The sequence below is a fragment of the Trachypithecus francoisi genome, unplaced genomic scaffold (genome assembly GCF_009764315.1).
Source record: "Trachypithecus francoisi isolate TF-2019V2 unplaced genomic scaffold, Tfra_2.0 Lachesis_group0, whole genome shotgun sequence".
Taxonomy (NCBI): Eukaryota; Metazoa; Chordata; class Mammalia; order Primates; family Cercopithecidae; genus Trachypithecus; species Trachypithecus francoisi.
The window spans coordinates 30,589,388-30,611,061 of NW_022681453.1; the positions used below are offsets into that span (position 1 = coordinate 30,589,388).

The 21,674-nt window shown below is 35.5% G+C and overlaps 1 protein-coding gene and 1 long non-coding RNA gene across 4 annotated transcripts in view; one reads left to right on the top strand and one right to left on the bottom strand.

The window, feature by feature from the left end:
- The window catches only part of PTPRG (protein tyrosine phosphatase receptor type G), a 750,651-nt gene extending 733,291 nt beyond the window's left edge, over window positions 1–17,360 (top strand). For 2 of the 3 annotated variants that reach the window (XM_033210299.1, XM_033210301.1), the window contains 4 exons: window positions 1,250–1,396; window positions 2,379–2,521; window positions 12,178–12,313; window positions 12,861–17,360. In XM_033210299.1, coding sequence (XP_033066190.1) covers window positions 1,250–1,396; window positions 2,379–2,521; window positions 12,178–12,313; window positions 12,861–13,007 — 573 coding nt within the window. In that variant the 3' untranslated portion in view covers window positions 13,008–17,360. The remainder of the gene's footprint in view (window positions 1–1,249; window positions 1,397–2,378; window positions 2,522–12,177; window positions 12,314–12,860) is intronic. The other variant, XM_033210300.1, reaches the window with a different exon arrangement.
- The window catches only part of LOC117083078, a 77,063-nt gene that overhangs the window by 38,016 nt on the left and 17,373 nt on the right, over window positions 1–21,674 (bottom strand). Inside the window, exon 3 of the long non-coding RNA XR_004436930.1 lies at window positions 14,407–14,485. This is a non-coding gene — a long non-coding RNA (uncharacterized LOC117083078). The remainder of the gene's footprint in view (window positions 1–14,406; window positions 14,486–21,674) is intronic.

Genomic DNA, 21,674 nt, shown 5'->3' on the forward strand with positions numbered 1-21,674 from the left:
AAAACTGCCTTGTACATACAGCCAACCTACTTACTCACACACAATGTTCCAAAAAAGTTCTATCCCTTGCCATTTATTAGCAGTGTGATTTTAGATAATTTACAGACCCTCTCCCCAAAGCCTTGTGTCTTCATCTGTAAAGACAGATGATAAAAAATCTCCTCAGGGCTAATACACAAAATTTGTACAGAACTCATACAACTCAATAGTAGAATCATGAAATACCTGATTTAAAAATGGGCAAAAGACCTGAATAGACATTTCTCCAAAGAAGACATAAAGATGGTTCCAACTGGTATATGAAAAGGTGCTCAACCTCATTAACTTTCAGGGAAATGCAAATCAAAATACCTCATACCCACTAGGATAGTTATTTAAAAAATCAAAAGATACCAAATGCTGGTGAGGGTAACAAAGAAAAGAAAACCCTCACACACTGTTGATGGGAATGTAGATTGGTAGAGCCACGATGGGAAACTGTCTGGAGGTTTCTAAATAAGTTAAAAATAGAACTACCATAAGATCCAGCAGTCTTTCTTGTGGGCATGTACGCAAAGGAAGTGAAATGAACACCTTCTAAAGATATTTGCACTCCCCTGTTCACTGCAGCCTTATTAGCAATTGCCAAGCTATGAAAACAACCTAAGTTTCCATCAACAGATAAATGGATAAAGAAATTGTGGGGTAGGGAGGAAATGGGAAGATATAAAATAAATCAAGAGGATACAAAACAACAGATGAAGAAGAACAAGTTTAGAGATCTCATGTCCAACATGAGGACTACAGGTAACAAAACTGCACTGTATTTGGGAATCATGCCAATATTGAGTACATTTTAGCTGTTCCTGCCACAAAAACGAAAGTGAGATGATGGGTATGTTAATTTGCTCCTAACTATAGTAACCTTTTTACTATCTGTATGTATCCAACATCATACTAAACATATACAAGAAAACTTACAATGTTTATGAAAGTCCTTTGCAAAATGCAGTTCAACTACAGAATTATTAACATAATCCATAGGAAATAATTAGCATGTCTTGAGAGGTGCTAGAAAATGATTATCAAAATATATTTTACAATAGAATAGCCATTCAACTTGGTATAATTAGATGGGAACATATAACTCTATGAATTCAGTTTAAAAGATGGCTTGAGAGGCATGGGAAATGACAAAATCAGTATGCAAGAAATAAAAAACAAATGCTTGACAGAACTGCAGAGGCTTGTTTGTTTTTGTTTCCCAAAGGCAGAAGATGAGTTTGTGTACTGGCCAAGTCGAGAAGAATCCATGAACTGTGAGGCCTTTACCGTCACCCTTATCAGCAAAGACAGACTGTGCCTCTCTAATGAAGAACAAATTATCATCCATGACTTTATCCTTGAAGCTACACAGGTAACCTAAACCTCAGTTCCTCACTAATAGCCATACCTGGGCCCTGGATCATCATTCTAAGTAATAATGAAATAATTTACCACCCTGAAGCCAGGCTCAGGCATTTAAGTAAGACTTAATTTTAAATATTTACATTTTCCTTTTTTCTTCCTTCAAATAATTGCTTTTTCCAGCTGGCTAGATGAAATGTAACAGTTCCTCCGATTCAGCATGCATACAAATAGGTCTGTTGACCTAATTATAAAAACAATATACTAGAGCTCAATATTTTCTTTGCCATCAGAAAAGTAAGCTTTGCAATGTGTTGCAGAGATGATAATACTAAGTTTTTTTAAGTAAACATTTTGCTGCCTTCTTGTGGGATAAGGTTGGGGGGGCTCTTATACTAGTAATTCAAAGGATGAGCCCCTTCCTTGTTTTCCTTTAATGTTATAAATAAGAAAATAGAGTAGCATATAAGGTCTTATTGTCACTTGAAATTTTTGACTAAGCCAAATGAAATTGTTTCACTAGCATGACCTACTTGGTTGTTTGTTTTGAGACAGGGTCTCACTCACAGTGGCATCATCAAAGCTCAATGTAACCCCAAACTCCTGGGCTTATGTGATCCTTTCACATCAGCCTCCCGAATAGCAAAGACTAAGGCACATGCCACATGACTAGTTTTTTTTATTTTAACTTTTTAAAGACAGGTCTCCCTGTGTTGCCCAGGTGGGTCTTGAACTCCTGGCCACCTTGGCCTCCCAAAGTGCTGAATTACAGGCATGAACCACTATGCCTAGCCATGCTTTTTTAAAAAAAAAAAAAAAAGCAAGCAAGCAAACCTTCCTGGTATTTTTCTTCTTTCCAACTGTGGTTTGGTCAACACAACATTGTTGCGAGTTACCTATAACACATGCTTTCTCAGGAGCAAGTTCTAGTCATTAGATTGTAGATATGTGAAATAAAGGAAGGGATTTGACTCATGTTGTATTGGTTACAGGATGACTATGTCTTAGAAGTTCGTCACTTTCAGTGTCCCAAATGGCCTAACCCAGATGCCCCCATAAGTAGTACCTTTGAACTTATCAACGTCATCAAGGAAGAGGCCTTAACAAGGGATGGTCCCACCATTGTTCATGATGAGTATGTATCTGTTTCTTAATTTTAAAATGTAGACAGTTTTTTTTGTTTAAGTTCTTGTTGAAAGCAGTAGAAAAGGAAGCCAGAATTTTAAAACCTATCTATCACCTTAGCTTGTGACAACTCCGTTATTTCTAACGTGGACATGTACAAAGTGTTGTTGCTCTGTTTACATTTTAATATGTCAAACTCTTCCAAGACTCCCAGATTCTTCTAGAGTATATGGTCAAGAAAGGGGAAGGTATTATATCTTAGCCTACAGAAGTAGACCTGCATGCGGAGAATGGCGTAAACCTGGGAGACGGAGCTTGCAGTGAGCTGAGATCCGGCCACTGCACTCCAGTCCGGGCGACAGAGCGAGACTCTGCCTCAAAAAAAAAAAAAAAAAAAAAAAAAAAAGAAGTAGACCTGCATGCAGAGGTTTTATGTGTTAGTAACAAATGAGTAAATTAATAACTGTTTACATTAATTAAATAATTTTTAAAAATCCTTACACTGAATTTCAAACACTTGTTAGGGAAATAACCTTTTAAAATATGACTTAGTTGATGAGTAGAGATAAAAGTACTAGTATTAATGATAATATTTAAGTTCATCATGTGTTTTAAAGTCTACAGTACTGTCTTTTGGGATTTAAAGATAAGGAATATGAATTCTCAAAGAGAAAAATAACTTGCACCTGATCTCAGAGCTTCTAAGTGTCAGAATGGTATCACAGCCCAGCACCTTTCCACTTTAATAAGAAGGAAAGGGTCATAGATATATCTTATTGTTTATGGATATTTGGAGCCAAACTTCATGGCCTGTAACTTGGTTGTATAATTGGGTCATTTCAGATCTCACAGACCTTTAGCCAATATTATACATTCCCATTTTTATTTTAGTTCCAAGGTAGCTCTCGGCAGCATCCACTATGTTCACTAAATTACCAACTAGCATAAAGTATTAATAAATTTGAAAGTGAAGCTTATTGTGAAGGCTTTTTTTCCTTGCACTAATGCTGTAACATGAAGTACACACGGGCTCAGCACCTTCATTCACCTCAAATCACAGTACTCTCCTACTTGAAGTAATGTGTACTAGCTGCTTCCAAAAAATGTTATAGTCTTTTAAAAGGTTGGCCTGACCCTTAATTAGTAAGATGAAAACTTAAGATTTGAAAAGCATTACAGTTGAAACATTAAGTAAGATCACTGGAAATGTGACAACCATCAACAGTGGTTAAATAGCATAGACAGCCTCAAAATAACTGGGGAGTTGCTACTGAACTAAAACTTTGTGGTATGCAGTTATAGTGTAAAGTTAGGGCATTTTCTAGAATTCCTGAGTTTTACCAGCTCTTATCATCTCTTGTCATCAAATTCTAATGTTACTGCCCAATTACATGACTGATTTTGCTGTTATGGTAGTACGCCGAGGTGTTTTGTCCTGAAGTCAGTAATGCACCTAATCTTATATTTTAGGGTAAGGAAAGAGGAAAAGAAAAATAACCACCAGTGAAATACTAAACAGAAGTGTTTGATTCACTTATCTATATTCAACTTCTGAGTAATTTTGTCTTATTCAGTGATTTTTATGTCACATGCTGAATATATATCCCCTCCGGAATTAATCAAATGTATACAGGCCTCATTCTTAGGCCTATATACAAAAAGAGCAAATTAATCCTAACCAGTAGATCTGCAAATATCATATAGGTGAGATCCCTTAAAAGCCACCAGTAGAAATGTATTAATTCATGTATCTACTCTCTGCAGGGAATAAGTTAATTCCATTGAAATTATTGAAGAGAAACTTTAAAATTTGTAAACACTTGCTAGCTCTAGTGAAATACTCTGAACACCAGTTCCTTTTCAGTTTCCATCTTACCTACTTTTTGTACCTCTAAACATCACTTCCTGATGGCCTACAAACACCTCAAATTCAGCATAGCTACAACCAAACTCATTTTCCCTGCCTGCCCCTAATCAACTTAGTTGTACAGACCAGAAACATATCAGAGTTCTTTTTGAGTCTCCCTCATCTCCAAGTCTAATTGGCCACCACCAAGTCTTCTTGGTGCCATCCATTCTTTCAATAGACTTTTCAAAATCTTTTACAATCTGGTGTAAGTTTACATTTCCAGCTATCATCCCAATCTGCCACTGAAGTACTTCCTGCATACCACCTTGCCCCTGCTAATCCTCTTTCCTCCAAGCGCCCTTTCATTCAACACAGTTCAAAAGTCACTCTCTGAGACTCTGTCTAACTCATCCCAGAGGTGCTAAGTGAAATCATTAACATGGCATCTTTACCAATGCATATCAGCTAAATGTCATTCCTGCTTATCATGTCACAATTATTTGTGTACATGACTGTCACTCTCACATTGCTGAGGCCAGCAATGGTAATTTATTCATCCCAGTCTCCACAGGGTGAAACCCAATGCCTGGGACAGTGTGGGTGCTAGATAAGTATTTGCATGAATGGGTATGTGTTGTAAATTGTGATGACTTACAAACTATTAAGCATATGTACCCCTATACAAATTGTCCCCAGAAAGCCTTGCTTTTTGTCTCATTTATTGCTGAAAGTCATTTTGGCTGCTTAAATTCTTCTTTTCAAAGTGTTTTTAAATTCTTCTTTTCAAAGTGTTTTTAACCTCTGTCAAAGGTAGGAGTGAACAGGCTTGGAGAGAAGGCCTGCACGCATTTGATATGTGAGGCAAAGAGTTGAACTTTTAGTGTGCAAACACTGTGACATCTATTTGGTCTTCATAGAGATCTTTTTAACACCTACTTTTGGGGGTGGCAGGTGGTGGGGGTGGTGGTGGCGGTCTCAGGTGTGTCCCAGGTGGATGACATTTCTAGATAAGTGAGCTAAGAATAAAATTCCTAACCAAAAAGTAAACTGCTTCTATTTGAGGACAGGCACAGCTTAAAAGCAGACTGCTTCATTCTCAGCATTCTATAGTCAACTGTTCAAGATTATTCTGCTCAGAGACTGATCTGCATCATTACTATCAGATTTTAAAAACAGCCTATGTTCCTACAGAAGATGTTTAGAACATAAGCATGGTTCTCACATAAGACAGCTGTAGATCAGACCTCACCCAAATTACTCCATTTACTCACAGACTGAAGAAGAGTTCCCTGTGCAAATACTTAAATTACTCACTCTGGAGATACATGTATCACCCTACTGGATAGCATAATAATATAAAAATACTGTCTGCCTTATTCACACCCATTCTGTCATGAGTGGACAATAAATAAGAGTTTTCCAGAGGTACATGACAAGTGATAACATCACTTTTAGGGCTAAAAGTATTTTAACATTTTCTCAGTTTTAATTTCTAATACAGTAAATATTTGACATATACAGCCCAAATAAAACCCTTGAAGGTCCTCAATAATTTTTTATTTTAATTTGGCCCTGAGATAAAAGAGTCTGAAGACTGCTAAGATGGACTGTTTTCTATAGCAAAGGCTGCAAAGACACCCACAAATCATAATTAATTCCAGTATTTTCACTTTTATTGAGAGCCTTATGGAAGGCTTTCGTGTTGTCATTCTTCCGTAAGATTGATACTTATTCAAGCTTCAATTTTTTTGTTTTCCTTTCTGCCCTACTGATTTCAAAGGGAAGCTCCATGTCTTCACAGTGTCAGGGTTATAACTCCGGATTTCTATCTTGGTTATGATTTTAAAAACAAAGTATTAAAAACTACAATAATTATAAGTAAATATATGAAATAGTGAAAAATGGTTAAATGCCCACAGGTACCATCCTGACTATACAAGGAACCACAATGTGTTTTAAAATGAATATAGACAGAGCAGTTAAAAAACATTACTGTACATCAGGAACTTAAAGTACTTTCATTTCTTTTGTAATGTCTTTGAAGTAAAGGCAGGGAAAGATGAAAAAAAATCGGGTTTCTTTCTTAACATCACTAGTTAAATAAGCATTACTTTTAATGGAGCCCTTAGAGGAAGTGGCAAACAAAATATCAAAGCCAGTGAATTTATATACTACTACTCTCATTTTATCTAGGTTACAGATTACTTATATCACTTTTGCATCAAGTCCCTGTAGTTTTAAATGCAGATCCGTGAAACTCGATGAACATTTTTTAATCCCACTTAGTTCCTAAACTTCTGAAAGACAATGGCCCTTACTTTTTGTCTTTCTTCTGTCATTACGTTTGGTATGCAGAAGATATTTAAAAGTATCTGTATATTTGATTGATTTGACTTGCTAGTTTCTTGTCATATTTAAGCCATATTGTATAAATACTTCTTTCATTTTACTGCTTATTTAAGTGTGGCTAAATACAGGAAAGGCAACCCATGGAAAGGTGAGAGTAATCTCACATGGAGGGCATGCATACTCTGTAACAAACATACATGTTACCTGACTTTTCTATCTGACTGGCCACAGATAAGCTTTGAAAGAGCTAAGAAAAAAGGGGGGATCTTAAGTGTAACCATTTCACTAGAACAGATTAAACAAATGTTAAATTATTTCCCTCCTAAACAAAATCAGAACAAATGATTTTTTAATACCATGCTAAAATGATGTCAACTCAGTACAATTTAGAATCTGAGGGAAGACAACACGCTGAACAAAAACCAAAAACCACAATAAATCAGTTAATAGGGTATTAAAATACATCCTCAGAGATCTAAAGGAGGATTTTATGAAATGAAGAGTATTTATTATGAAATAGGAACAAGTTAAGCATAACAATGAGAAAAATAATTCATGAAACTAAAAACTTAAAAGATGGGACACTAGTGGAGTGCAGAACTGAAATAAAACTAGAATATGGAAGCCACATACAGAAGTTCTAACATATGTCTAAAAAGTTATCCATGGGGCAATAAAAGTACAGGTTAAAGAGGAAGAAATAACAGCTGAGGATTTCCAAAAACAGAATAAAGTATTAAGTTCTTAAAGTGAGTGATGAGGATACATTTGATCAGTAGCATTCAGAGAGATTTGAATACCACAATTAACAAGCCTGATCTAATAGTGATATAGAGAAGTTTGCACCCAAGAGAGACTATATAGAGAAACCTAGAGTCTCTTCAAACACAAGTGGTTTATTTATATACATTAGCCATAAATGGAATTTCAATACATTCCCCCACAACAGATACCATACAAGGCCACATTCATTGATTACAACCCACTTATATTAGAAACCAACAGTGAAATAAGATCCCAAATCCTTATAACTAGAAACTGAAATCTTCACATCTAGGATTGCTTATAAATAATTCATGGATTGAAGATGTAACCAAAATAGACATTGCAAAGTACTTAAGACTAAATGATGATGAAGGCACTGCGTTTCAAAACCTGGTGAAATGCAGCCAAACTGTACTAAAAAAAAAAAGCCTGTGTAAACTCTACATATTACAAAGGTTAAAAATAAATCAAGCATTCAGCTCAAGCCAGAGAAAGCACCAGATAAATCAACAAAAAGTACAAGGAATTAAAAGCAAATAGTAATGAAAATGGAGGAGATAGTAAAATTGAAGCAATAAATAGTCTAATAAGAGATACAGTTTTGGAAATACGATGAAGGAAAAAAATCTACCATTTATCTGTAGCTACATTAAAAACATTCAAGAGTTGGCCAGGCACGGTGACTCACATCTATAATCCCAGCACTTTGGGAGGCCAAGGCGGACAGATTACCAGGTCAGGAGTTTGAGACCAGCCTGGCCAACATGGTGAAACCCCATCTCTACTAAAAATACAAAAATTAGCTGGACATGGTGGCAGGCACCAGTAATCCCAGCTACTTGGGAGACTGAGGCAGGAGAATAGTTTGAACCTGAGGAGGCAGAGGTTGCAGTGAACCAAGATCACGCCATTGCACTCCGCCTGGGCGACAGGGCGATACTCCGTCACACACACACAAAAAAATTCGAAAGTTGTTAATTTGCTTAGGTGCGATAGTGTGTTTTCTTTAAGTGCTTATCTTTTAGAGTTTGATACTAAATTATGACTAAAACACCTGAGATTTGCTTCAAAATATATTGGGGAAGAAACAGAAATGAAATGTGAATGGCCATGAGCTGTTGATCATATAACTGAATGATGACTACATGAAGGTTACTGTACTATTATGCTTTAGTGTCTAACATTTTCTATAATAAAAAGCCAAAAATAATACATATTTTAAAAGAAAATAAGCATTTAAGATTTTATAACTCTATACTAATAAATGTTTAAGCCTAGAAATAAGCATAGTAAAATAACACTTAGTGAACACATGATATGTGGTGTGTGCCAGTCTCTGTTCTGAGTCATTTACATGTATCAGTTCAATTTTAAAGTCTAGTCTCACTATGCGATCTTGGCCAGTTACTTCACCTAAATGTGCCTTATTTATTCAACCTCAAATGGAGATAATACTGGTACCCATACCATAGGGTTACTGTGAGGACTAAGCCGGTACATGTAAATACCTATAAGAGAACATGGCACATAAAGCACAACACATGTTAGTGATCACTAAGAACTGAATAAAAGAATGAGTTTTCCACCTGTTAGGGCCCACAAGTCCTGACCAAGACTACATATGAACAGTAACACACAGAAGATTTAATGCAACATTGATTTAAACAAACAAGGCTTAGCACCAGAATGGAAATGTATAGGCCAAGCTTGCTTATTTGAACTCCGATGCAAAAATGCCAATAAAAAGTGTCTAATAAAACCTAGTATATTAAAAGAATTAATTACACATCATGAAAAACTTACCCTAGTAATGTAGAGCTGGTGTTAAGCTTTTGATATATTACCAAAAGTTTATCAGTGAATTCAGGACATTTTTAGAGACATTTAAAAAAAAAAATCAATAGATACTGAAAAGCGTACAATAAAACAACACCCATTCACCCCCCTCCAAAAAAAACCACTTAGAGTAAAAATAGAAAGCATCCTCTTTACCTTTATAATTGTTATTTACCAGATGCATATTAGCAAACATTTTAATATTAAAAACTTAGAAGCTTGAACATTTAAGATACATGATACTTGCTTTCAGTTCTAGTATGAAAGCCTATGTAGGTGCTAGCCAACACAGTAAAAGCAGAAGATAGAAGAAGCATAAAAGTTGAACACAGGGAAAACTCGCATTATTGGCAGATAAAGATGTCAACTACCTACAGAATCCACAAACTATTAAAACTTACGCCGGGTTCTTCTGTTTGACCGGATACAATTTCACCATGTGAAAATCAGTAACTTTCCCATGTATGAAGTGAAACTAAACAGAAAATGTTGTCACAAAAGGAGGCCATTAATAGGAGTAACAAACTCTAAAGTACCTAAAAATTTACCAAAAATGAAATTGGCAAAGACTATAAAGAAAACTATAAAACCTAGTTAAAAGCTATAAAAGGCCTGAATAAATGGAGAAAAGACATCGTGTTCATGAAGAGAAACACTCAAGATTGAAAAGATGGTAATTTCCTCAGATCAAAATCTAATCAAAATCCCAACAAAAATGTTTGTGTTCCTTAACAATCTGGTTTCAAAATTACTATGAAACAGGATGGAGTTGGGTGGAAGGTTAGAGTTATTTGGACATAAGTGTACCAGTAAAACATGAAAATTATATGTTTGAATCGCTAAAAACAATATGAAGTAAATGTAGAGACAGCCAAGACTATTACAGAAACTTGCTTTATCAGATATCAAGACTTATTAAGGAACTGGGATACACATGGGGAGGTACAAAAAATAGACAAACAGAATAAAAGGTCAAAATAGAGTTCAGAAATAGGCTTGCATATATAAGAATGTAGTACATGCTAAAAAGGAAGCTTATGTCAATGAGAAAAGATCACAATGTAAAATAAGAAATGCTGCAACAACTGGTTATCCAATGAAAAAATAACTATAATCAGACCCCTTCCTTACATCAAAGCAAAAATAAGACTCAGATGAATTAGACAATTAAATGTAAAAAAGTAAAATTAGAACATGTAGGAGAGTATCTTTAAAAAAAAGGTTAGAGAAAGCATTCTCAAACAAGATTCCAATAAAAGCCAAAAATAAAAGATTTATCAACTTGATTACATCTAAACTATACTTCCGTATAACAAAATGACCACAAACAATGTTAAGAGAAATAGATTGGGGGGAAAAAAAAAACTCACAAGTACTACAGACACTGTAAAAATAACTCCGATATAAATTAATTTGAAAGAGGCAAACTTAGTAGAAAAGTGTTAATTAGGCACTTTCAGAAGAGGAAATATACTTGGTCAATATTCATAAAAAGACATTCAGCCTCCCTGGTAATCAAGGAAATGTAAATTAAAATCCTAGTAAGATACAGTCTTCCACTCATCAGATTGGCAAAAGTGTTTCAAGTTTAAAATGATGAGGAGAAGCAAGTATTCTCATGCTGGGAATAGTATGAACAGGTAACAACCACTTGGGAAAGAAATACGGCAGTATCTTTAAAACTAAAAATGGGCCTCCAGCTTGGGTGACAGAGCGAGACTCCATCTCAAAAAAAAAAAAAAAAAAAAAACTAAAAATGGGCATACCTGGGACCCTAGCCCTTCTACTCAGTACCTACGCTAAAGTGCACAAATTCAAACAAGCTAAATGTCCATCTAGAAGGTAAACCTGGTATGCATGTAGCAGACGAAATAATGATGAAATAATGAGTTGAACTGAAATGTAGTGATATACCTAAATCTAGAAGGCTGTATCTACATGTGTAATAATTTTTACCTCTGGAGAGGCTACCTCTAAAGTTGGGGGGTGGTGGCTAAGGGGGACTTTGGTCTTATTTGTATTAAAGATGTAAAACGTAATATTTTAATGTTATGTAACAATTTAGAAATGATATTAAGTTTTTCAAAAAACAATGGGCACAGGGCGTCTGAACTCCAGTCTCATTTCTGCCAGCAGCCAGCAACAGCATCTTGAACAATTCATTTAATCCATCTGTTTTCTCATCACTAATGTGGAAACTATGTTCCATCAGATTCCTGTGAAAAGTGGAGTTACCAACCTGGCCTGATGGAAATTTACTACCTTTCTAAGACTTTTTTGTGAAGCAAAGAGAACCATATTTATCTTTCCAAGGATTTCATAGTGCTCTCATTAGGAAAGTTCCACTTCAGTGCCAAAAATAATTACTTCATATGAAATTAATTGTGGAAATTGTCTGTTTGGAGCCATATATTTCCATTTTTTAATTTTTCATATTCTGTAAGTTCAATTTAACTATTTGGAATTGTTAAAAAAAAAATTCAGAGCCCTTCATCACTGGCTGCTTGTCCAATAACCTCTAGTTAAGAGGTTCTCTTTATTGTTTTTTCTATTGTACCACCCAACTCATCACCAATACCAAATCATCTTTAGCTCTCCCAAGTCTACTTTTGAACCTCTCATTTCTATTAGATATCAAGCTAAATGCCTAATGAACCAATTTGGGATATTCCACTTCATAAACAAATCTCACCTTTATGCTAGCTTCCAAATCCCTCCCCCATCCAGCATTTCATTCATTCGTGTCTTTAGAATAAACATCAAAACAGTCTACTTAGTTTCTATGAAAATACATGACAGTAATTTCATTTAAATATATTTGGTCCCTTTATACATCTGAAATCACATCTTTTTTTTTTCTCCCCCAGGTATGGAGCAGTTTCAGCAGGAATGTTATGTGCCCTTACCACCCTGTCCCAGCAACTAGAGAATGAAAACGCTGTGGATGTTTTCCAGGTTGCAAAAATGATCAATCTTATGAGGCCTGGAGTATTCACAGACATTGTAAGTAGTGTGCTTATCTGTAAAACCTGTACTACATCAGTTGAAACTCAGACTCACAGTTTAGAGCAGGAGTTCTCAACTGGGGGTGATTTTCCCCCACCCAGGGGACATTTGGCCATGTCTGGAGACTTTTCTGCTTGTCACAACTGCAATTGGATGGCATCTAGAGGATACAGGCCAGAGATGCTGCTAAGCAAACCACAGAGCACAAGACAGCCCTCAACACCATAGAATTATCTGGCCCAAAATGTCAGTAGTGCTCAGGTTGAGAAGCCCTGCTTTAGAGGATAGTATTCTCTGGTTATCTTAATGAACTATCAACATTGAGAATTGGTTCCAAGCTAACAGAGATCAAAAGAACATGAAGGTATAGGTCTTGACTATAATGGATTCTCAAATGATTTTTTTAAAGTTTCTTAGATAACATTTATGATATTGCTGTTTCTCCAGTATGTTTTTCACAATTACCATTTTAATTGGTATTTCTACCTTACATGAAATGACTAAGCTGTTCTTTGGCTCAAACTGTCTTCCTCTTGTTTTTCAGGAACAATACCAGTTCGTCTATAAAGCAATGCTCAGCTTGGTCAGCACTAAAGAAAATGGAAATGGTCCCATGACAGTGGACAAAAATGGTGCTGTTCTTATTGCAGATGAATCAGACCCTGCCGAGAGCATGGAGTCCCTAGTGTGACTGGAATTCTGAAAGGGCACTTAATTTGTAAACTTCTGAAGACTGAGAACTTTTTTGAGGCCTTTTTTGCCAGACTCTAGGTTATACAATAACCCAGTTACTTTTTTACACTGATAAAAGTTTTGATATTTATTTTTTGCCATTTTATGTCTTACTGGTATCCTACTGAGCATTTGCACCTGTGTTCATTTCACACATGGAAACGCAAAGTTACCTAGTTTGCACTATATGATCAGTGTTACTGCCTATAATCTTACACAACAGCAAACCCTGATGTGACATTCCATCACAACGTACATGCTACTTTTTTTTAGTCCGATACAGTGAAGGTCTTTGTTATGACAGTGTATATTGTTTTTATTATTATTATTGCTAAAGCAGTTGCATTCTACTAGCAGGCAATGCTGTACTTTTCTTCAGTCCTCCTCTCCTTTTTTTTTAGGCACTGTTCAATACTGTATGCCTTCTGTATTTTAATGGAGTGGATAGCATTGTTTTCTTTTACAGATTAGCAGGCTATTGGGAGCTAAAAAGGTCTGTTAATGTCATGGCCTTGAAACAGTTCCGTTTATGCCGGTTAAAAGATATCCCTTAAGAAGTTAGAAGGCTTAAGAACTGCTTCATGTGACCATCCCTTATTAGTTACAAAGTTATATTCACAGTTTTTAAAAAATGTGTCAAAATAAAAGATAACTCTGTATTACAGCTTTCACAGTAGCTATGTGGACAATGTGTGTTATTTCCATTTTGACTCTCTAAAATAGCTACATCCTAAAATCAGGGCTATCTTTAACAATAGCAAGATGGCAATATTATATACAACTCAGTTATGAGACCCTTTAGTTACTCTCCATTAATGCTTCTTAGTTTATAATACCATACCTCACAGTAGGTAGAAGAATGAAAACTACTGCAGGTGTGTAATTTTGAAACTAGTCCTCTAAAAATTCCCTATTACTCGTATAGCAATCTAATAAAAACTACCTAGTTACTATTCTTTTCTTTCCTTCTTTGCCAACTGTTTTATAATAAATCTCTTAATTATATACATTCTTCTACTTAAGATTAAATTGGAAATACTGTATTAGCAAAAGTCTTGGGACTGTCTAAACTCCCACACATAGATAAATCTGATTTGGAGAGAGAATTAAAATATTTAATTAAAGATAATACCCACATTTTCAAGTTTTTAAAAGAGGGAGATGGCTTTGTATGCTTTTGTATAGTTCAGTGTCAAGAACAGATACACATCAGTAAAAGACACCAATAATCATTAGAGCTCAAGGAAGTTATTTAATGCAGCCTCTGGAGCCATATTCACCCTGCAGTGCATAATGGGAAAATTAGGAGCATTAATAAGAAATTTCAGTAGTGTTCGTTAGAAAAATAAGCTACTTACTGAGATCTGTTTCTTCTATTGCATGTTTGCTTTTGAGGGACAGCTTCTGTCAAAAGTGAAATCATCACCAGAACTGGGCCTGTTAAGAAGAATAGGGTTTTGTTTACTTTTTATGTCAATTAACTTCAACAAAAAGGCCACGCTGGCTGCTGTCATGCCATCTGGGTAGGCATTAAACATTAATGATGATCAGCACTGAGGTTCTATTTATCTTAAGTTGGCTTTCATAAAGTTTGTCAGAATGGTGCTGGAGGACCAGAATTGCTAAGGAGAAAGAAGCTATGGGCCAAGTTAAAGAATTTGAATGCAAAGGCTGGGTCAATGGAGTTTTCGTAAACTACATAACTTACCAGGGTTTATCTCATCTTCTCAATACACAGATTCAACAACATGGAATACTCTGCTTTTCAAGAGCTGTGTAAGCTAGTCTTGAGATAAGATGTTCAAGAGAGCATGCTAAGTTGCATGTGCTATAGATGACAAGACACCTTTACAGCCCCTCCACTCCCACCAGAGGTGACACAGGAAGCTCTGTAAAGTTCAAGTAAAGCTTGAACACAGGAACAGTACAACTGCCAGATGCTGAGGAGAATCAGGAAAGCAATGAGCTAGACTTTATTTTTAGTCAATTAAGTGGGTTATTTTAGTTGTATAGAGTATTGATAGGAGTTAACTCTTTTTAGTAGATGGCAAAGTGGGCTTGATGTTCAAAAATAATGTTCAAGTTAGGGTACATGGTCCCTTTTCTCAGTGATTTTTTTCTTAATAAAAGTAAACATTGGTTCAAAGACAAATAGCAAGTATTCCCTCCTGTGCTATTTATAGAGGTCTCAATTCATGGAAAGGCAGACCCTCCAATGCAATTTTGTGGCTATCTCTTACAGTGGTTTCAGAATCACGATAAAACAGCTAGTAAACAGGATAGAAACAACAAAAGAAAGAGTTTAGAAGTTCCCTGTGAGCAATCTGTGTGTCTCCAGCAAGCTTGAACCAAAGTCTCCATATCCTGACCCACTGAATTATAAGCAATTCCTACTTGCCCATCTTGCCAAAGTGGTCCACACACACTTCGATGAGGACAATTATATTTAGCAGGTCCTCATCCCTGCAAGAGACAGGGATGTCCTTGCAGACATCCCTGCAAGATCCTCACTATTATGATTCATGTGTTATTGGCAAAAACATAGCTTGCATCTTTCCAGAGGCAGAGTTTCAAAGATAGGGTTTTCTTTGAGACATAAGCACATTGCTTACGTACATAACAAGGTTATTAACACTTGCACTCAGGGGAAAGGAAATAGCTATCGCAAATTAATGTGTGCTACTTTATAAAATAAGCTGTTTGTGTACATGAATTTAGCTCTAGGTAAGCAAAATGCACACATCATATAAAAATAAATTGCAATGATCAGACCAAATGGCTGTGCTGGACATCAAAGAAAAGACATGTTGTTGCCATCAGGAGAACTCTTTCTTACATGCGATAGCCAAGATATCTTCTTTAATATGAAAAAAGTTAATTTCTGAATTTCAAAAAGAATAAGATTAGCTAATTAGTCGTCCTAATTTTTATGCCTTTAGAGTTTTTAGTCTATTCAAGTAGAAGAGTCCAGCGAGGCCAAAGAAGGGTTATGGTGTTCAAGTTCTGGTTGCTGGAGTTTTTAGCCCAGAGTGACATATTGAAATCAGTAAATAATTATTTTATAATGACACAGCACAACTGCCTTGTTATAAATTTTTCTTAAATGCATATATACTGTATTTAAAATTAAAATATAGATACCAATTTACCAAAGATACATATTACTAATTCTAAGCAAAAATTTAAAAAAAAAAAAACCCAACTCATCATAATTTAAGAATCAAAATGTAGTTTTGTCTTAAGAATTTAGCGGTTATACTGGAAATGCATTTTCAACTCCTATGTTCTAAAGTTTATGTTCAAATGGTGCCAGTGAATTTTTATATGAAGGAAAAATGCCTGCTTTTTTTTTTTTTTTAACAGATTTAATTTCACTTAATCCTTTGCGCTTTCACTTAGTTGCCATTTAACACACAATCCTGGCTTTACTTATCTCTTGAAAGAAGGCATGCTACAAATAGGAAGGAATTGTAATAATGATATTTGGCCTCTACTTTGTCTTAGCTGTTAAACTGTTTTTAGTATTTTTGTTAAATATTTGCAAAGGGAAGCATTTTCTACAGAGGATAATTAATTTCAAGAAAAATATCTTGAGTTTTAAGAAATAAACATCTCCAGAAAAGGAGACAGTCAATTTTATAAAATGTCACAACTCTCCAACATTTGGGGTAGTGACTCCTTTTTTGTTAGGACATTTGAAACTAGCAAGCAGCCATTGTTTCTAAAGAATTCTGCCTTCATGTTGACTCATGTTTCTTTCACTTCATTTTGAAATAGCTAAAAATCATTAAAACTGTAAATATTTTGTTGCTTGGGTAAGCATCTTCTGGGAACTTTGTATCTATGGTATATAATCATAGAATTTTATATTTTCATATAAAGCTAATTTTTTTCTAGTTTCACCTCTGTCATAGTTTTTTTTTTTCCTTTTTGTGGTGGATATGTGAATTCAACTTTCTGTGTATTGAAGTAGCAAAAACCATCTTTACATTCCAAAAGAATCCAACGTGTGTTATTTCTTTGAGGCAGTGATTGTGAAAGTTGGGTTTTCTTTTTAATTCCATTGACCATTTGTGCAATAGGAATTAGACATAATTAGTCACTGAATACATTCGTCACATTGACCCATTTGGAAAAAGTGTGTTTTTTTGTTTTTGTTTTTTTTTAAATATTTGTTCAGGGGGAGGGGTTTTGTAACCTGAAAATTTTCCCTTTTTCTTCTGTTTAAACTATATCAAATCATTCTATTATAGTGTTATTTAATATGTAAATTGTATTGCTATACATAAAATAAAGTATGGTTTTTGATGTATTCAGTAGTGTTGAGCATTTCTATGAAAAGTCTCTATCCAATAAAATCAGGTTACTAGTCTCCCTTAACAGATCACATTAATACCCACCAACCCCCTGGTCCAAGTTTTCATGATAGTAAAATGAACATTGGTAGTCATCTTTACACAGGCAGCACACCAAAAAGAATCTTTGCTAGGTTTATTTATCAATGTTCTTCCTTTAAAGAGTAAACAATGACATTTTTACCTGCTTATCTAAGGAATCAAACTTTATTTGGTTTATGACTCTGCTGCTAAGTTGTGAACAGAATTACTGTTTTCTCTAGTGTATCAACTAGATTTGTAACAGCTCTTTTAATACTTAACTATGTAGGATGAAGGATATATCCTGGTAAGACTTCTGGAAAATCTATATGTGTAGGATCAGTACAATTGCTTCTACTTAACAAGGACTTTTGACATTTCCAAACAGGTATACAAGTCCCAAACTTGGCAGCTTTGGCCTACCATTCTGTCTTAACTTTTAGTGGCTCCACATTGGGTGCTCAACTCTTCCTACCCAAAGCCCCAGTTTTTCTTACCATAGAGGTAAGAGCTGATACTTCACTCTTGCTAAGTCATGAGGAATTTAAGAAACAGTGTGTGAAGAGTATGGGGAAGAATGACTGTAGCACAAAAGAATGAAATGTCTTAGGATATAATCCTAGTCTTTCTCAAATTATACCCATAGGGAAACTACTACCCTATATCATAGGATACACCAGAGGTCCACAAATTGATGGCCTGTAGATTGCATTCAGTCCACAGATACACTGTATTGGCTCATAATTTTAAAATTTGTATTAGTTACCAATATTTAAAAACTGAAAACTTTTGCATTAAGATTCAGGTTTCAAGCTCCTTTAAAAAATTTGGGTGTTGTAACAGGCTCACTCTCTCCCATGACAGTAACAAGATAGAAATGAACAGCAGTTTTCGCATTTAGGTGGAATATATGGTCTCCAATTCACCAAAGTCTACATTGCTCCCTACCACCTTATGTCTAGCCATCATCAGTCATTTAATTAACCTGCCTGGATCCTGTGAGCAGCTGCCTCTGAGATATCCTATAAGAATTTTGACACCATCTTGCATCTCAGGCTAGTAAACCACCAACCAAGAGTGGTAGTAGAACTATCTCTAAGTCTTTCATTATGAAAATCCTAGACAACCAGCACGCGGCACAGTGGGTTCCCACATTACTAACTACCTCTAAGTTCACCCAAGATGATTCCATTAAGCTGTAGTTACGACTATTCAAAATCATTTAAAAAAATCAATTTTCTACTCCATGGTTTTTACTGCCCAGGACATAACCCTAGACGAGGAAGCTTCATTTATGCTACTATAAATGGCCGAAATAAACCAGAGTACAAAAAGCTACTGGTCCAAAGCTCTTATTTTTAGACAGCTAATTGTGGAACTTTGAGATTTAGAAATAAATCACTACTGACCATGCCTGGATTCAGAGACAGGATTGAAGACAATGGCTTTAAATTCCTGCCTATGTTAGTAAAATCGCATAAAGGCACTAGAAGATGGGAACCAGAAGTTGGTTACTAGCAAGTTAAAATTGGCTTTTGTGATTATGAAGTTTGGCAGAAAAGGATAATTACACCAGCAGTTTATCAGAATATAACAATTATGTTGCTCAAAAGTTGAAGAAATTAACTTTATCTATATTTGTGGTAATTTCAAATCATTTGTCTTGTAGTTACTGGCCTATAAACTATTTTCCCTTTCCCACACCCTACACTCGCAGGGTGTAAAGGCAGGCTCTGTAGCAATATCCAGTGGGCCTTGCAAAGCTTAGGAGAGCATTCTAAACCAGAGACATCTTTAGCACTATGTTAGGATCCATTCCATAAGCATTTCCTGCATGTCTACTACAGACCACATGTTAGTTATACTCTATATAGAATGTAAAGTTGTTGGCAGAGGCATTTCAAGTTAGATGAGACAAAGATGATAATTTAGTCTTAAAAAAATTAGTTCTTCAATTTATTCCAAAATATTTAGTTGGCACTATAGTAGAGATGGTTTTTAGGGAAAGAATAACAAAGACTATTGTGCACCAATGTGAGCAAACAAGTAAAACCTGTAATCCCAGACACTCTCTATTACATAGTATGCTGACAAAATTCTGTTTATTCTATATTAGTTACTAGAACTCAGAAAACATTTTTCCATAGTGTAAAAAAATGTTCAAGGATGAGGACTACTGGGTCAAAAAGCCAAGGGTGCCAGTCAGTTCTGCCACTTACGGTGTTATGAGGCAAGTTACTTCACTTTCCTAAGTGCCATTTTCTTCATCAAAAATACAGAAACTAATGTTTACCTCATAGACTGCTCTGAGGAGTAAATGAGATGATGCATGCAAAGATCTTGGGACAGTAGATAGTAAGTACTCAATTAATACTAGCCATTTTAAGTATCACATAACCCTGCTTTATTTAATTGCTTGGCAGACCTTTTATCAATAATGAGTCAACCTACCTAAGCTTGCCCAGTTAAATAGAAATACTGAGAAATTTCTGTCACTAATGAAGAAGTTCACAAAGTCAAATAAAGGCCGGGCGTGGTGGCTCATGCCTGTAATCCCAGCACTTTGGGAGGCCAAGGTGGGCGGATCATTTGAGGTCAGGAGTTTGAGACCAGCGTGGCCAACATGGTGAAACTCTGTCTCTACTAAAAATACAAAACTTAGCTGGAGGTGGTGGCACACACCTATAATCCCAGCTACTCAGGAGGCTGAGGCAGGAGACACTTGAACCTGGAAGGAGGAGTTTGCAGTGAGCCAAGATCATGCCACTGCACTCCAGCCCTGGTGACAAAGCGAGACTCTGTCTCAAAACAAAAAAAAAACAAAGCCAAGTAAGATCCAAGAGAGGTGAATGGGGCTGAAGGTAGGTAGTGAAAGCAACACATACATCCTACTGTCCAGAAACAAGAGTGGCAGAAGCAGGGAATGGATAAATATACATGATGCCCCAAAGCTTGAATATTTCTCTTCTAACCATTTAAGTCACTCTGTGCCTTCTAGGAAAGTTGTTTTTTTGTTTTTTGTTTTTTTTTTTCAAAAAAAGAAAAAAGCTCCATAATTTCAGAAAAGTGCAACAGAAGGCTTAATAATATTTGTTAATGTCAAGGACCAGGCACAGAACACTGCACAATACTATGAAAATGGTGAATGCTATTTTCTTCACTAGCAGCAGTGCTCTCTCTCTGCCCCAAAACTCTATAAGCCAATACAAACAATGATAATTCCTTTCTCCTCAGCCAATTTTTATCTCCTCTCTCGCTACTTTCAGTAGATCACTGTCATTATCACAACCATCATCATCCCTTAACCTAGCCTTACCTGGCCTCATTAGCCATTCATTATTGTATTATGAAGAAGTGGCCATAAATTACAGGCACTTCATGTTTTGGTATTTATATGGTGAAAGTATCTCACTATATAAATAATATTATCTGTTCCCTGTGTCAACACTATTGACTTATTAAATAAGTTATGATTATTTTTCTTACAACACTTGGTGTTTAAACAGTAGATTTAAAAATATATGCCAATATTTAACATTTTCATGACTCAGGAATCCTGACAATGTTTCAAAATTGACCACCTAAAAATAGCTATATGGGATTGGCTCTTATAATAGATTATTAGATATGAAACATTTTCCATGGAAAGATGGACAATCATGAGAACTTAAACAGAATTTATCATTAATATTTGTTATTAAGATAACTTTTGCTTAAGACACATTGCTTAAGAATATGTGAACTGGATTTTGTGTCAGAACATTCCAACATGGTTAGCAGTACTTTTCTGAGATTTTCTTGTAATGTTTCTCTAATGTTTCTCTTATCTTACTGGTTAGGAACATGCTAAGAACAACCTGGTGTCCAAAAAATGCAACTCCCTTAGGTGCTTTTGCAGAGTGAAAATTACTCAAAAAGTTTGATGGGATTTTTCACTACCTCAATATTTGCTACTTTAGAAATCTCCATTATTATTGGATTTACATCTAAATGCTGGCATGCCCCAAGCTTCTGTTGAAGTAGACCTTAAGGTAATTCCATCCAGATCCAAGGAATTATGTACTTTCTATATGCCAATGACTCCCAAAGTATATATCTTGTCCAAACCTATGCCCTGAACTCCAGATTTATATCCAGCTGAACATTTATCATCTCCATTTGTATATCTAATCAGCATCCCAAACTTAACATAACAAAAGCAGAACTGGAATTTTGCCCCTAACCTGTTCTTCCCCTAGTCTTCTAACAGT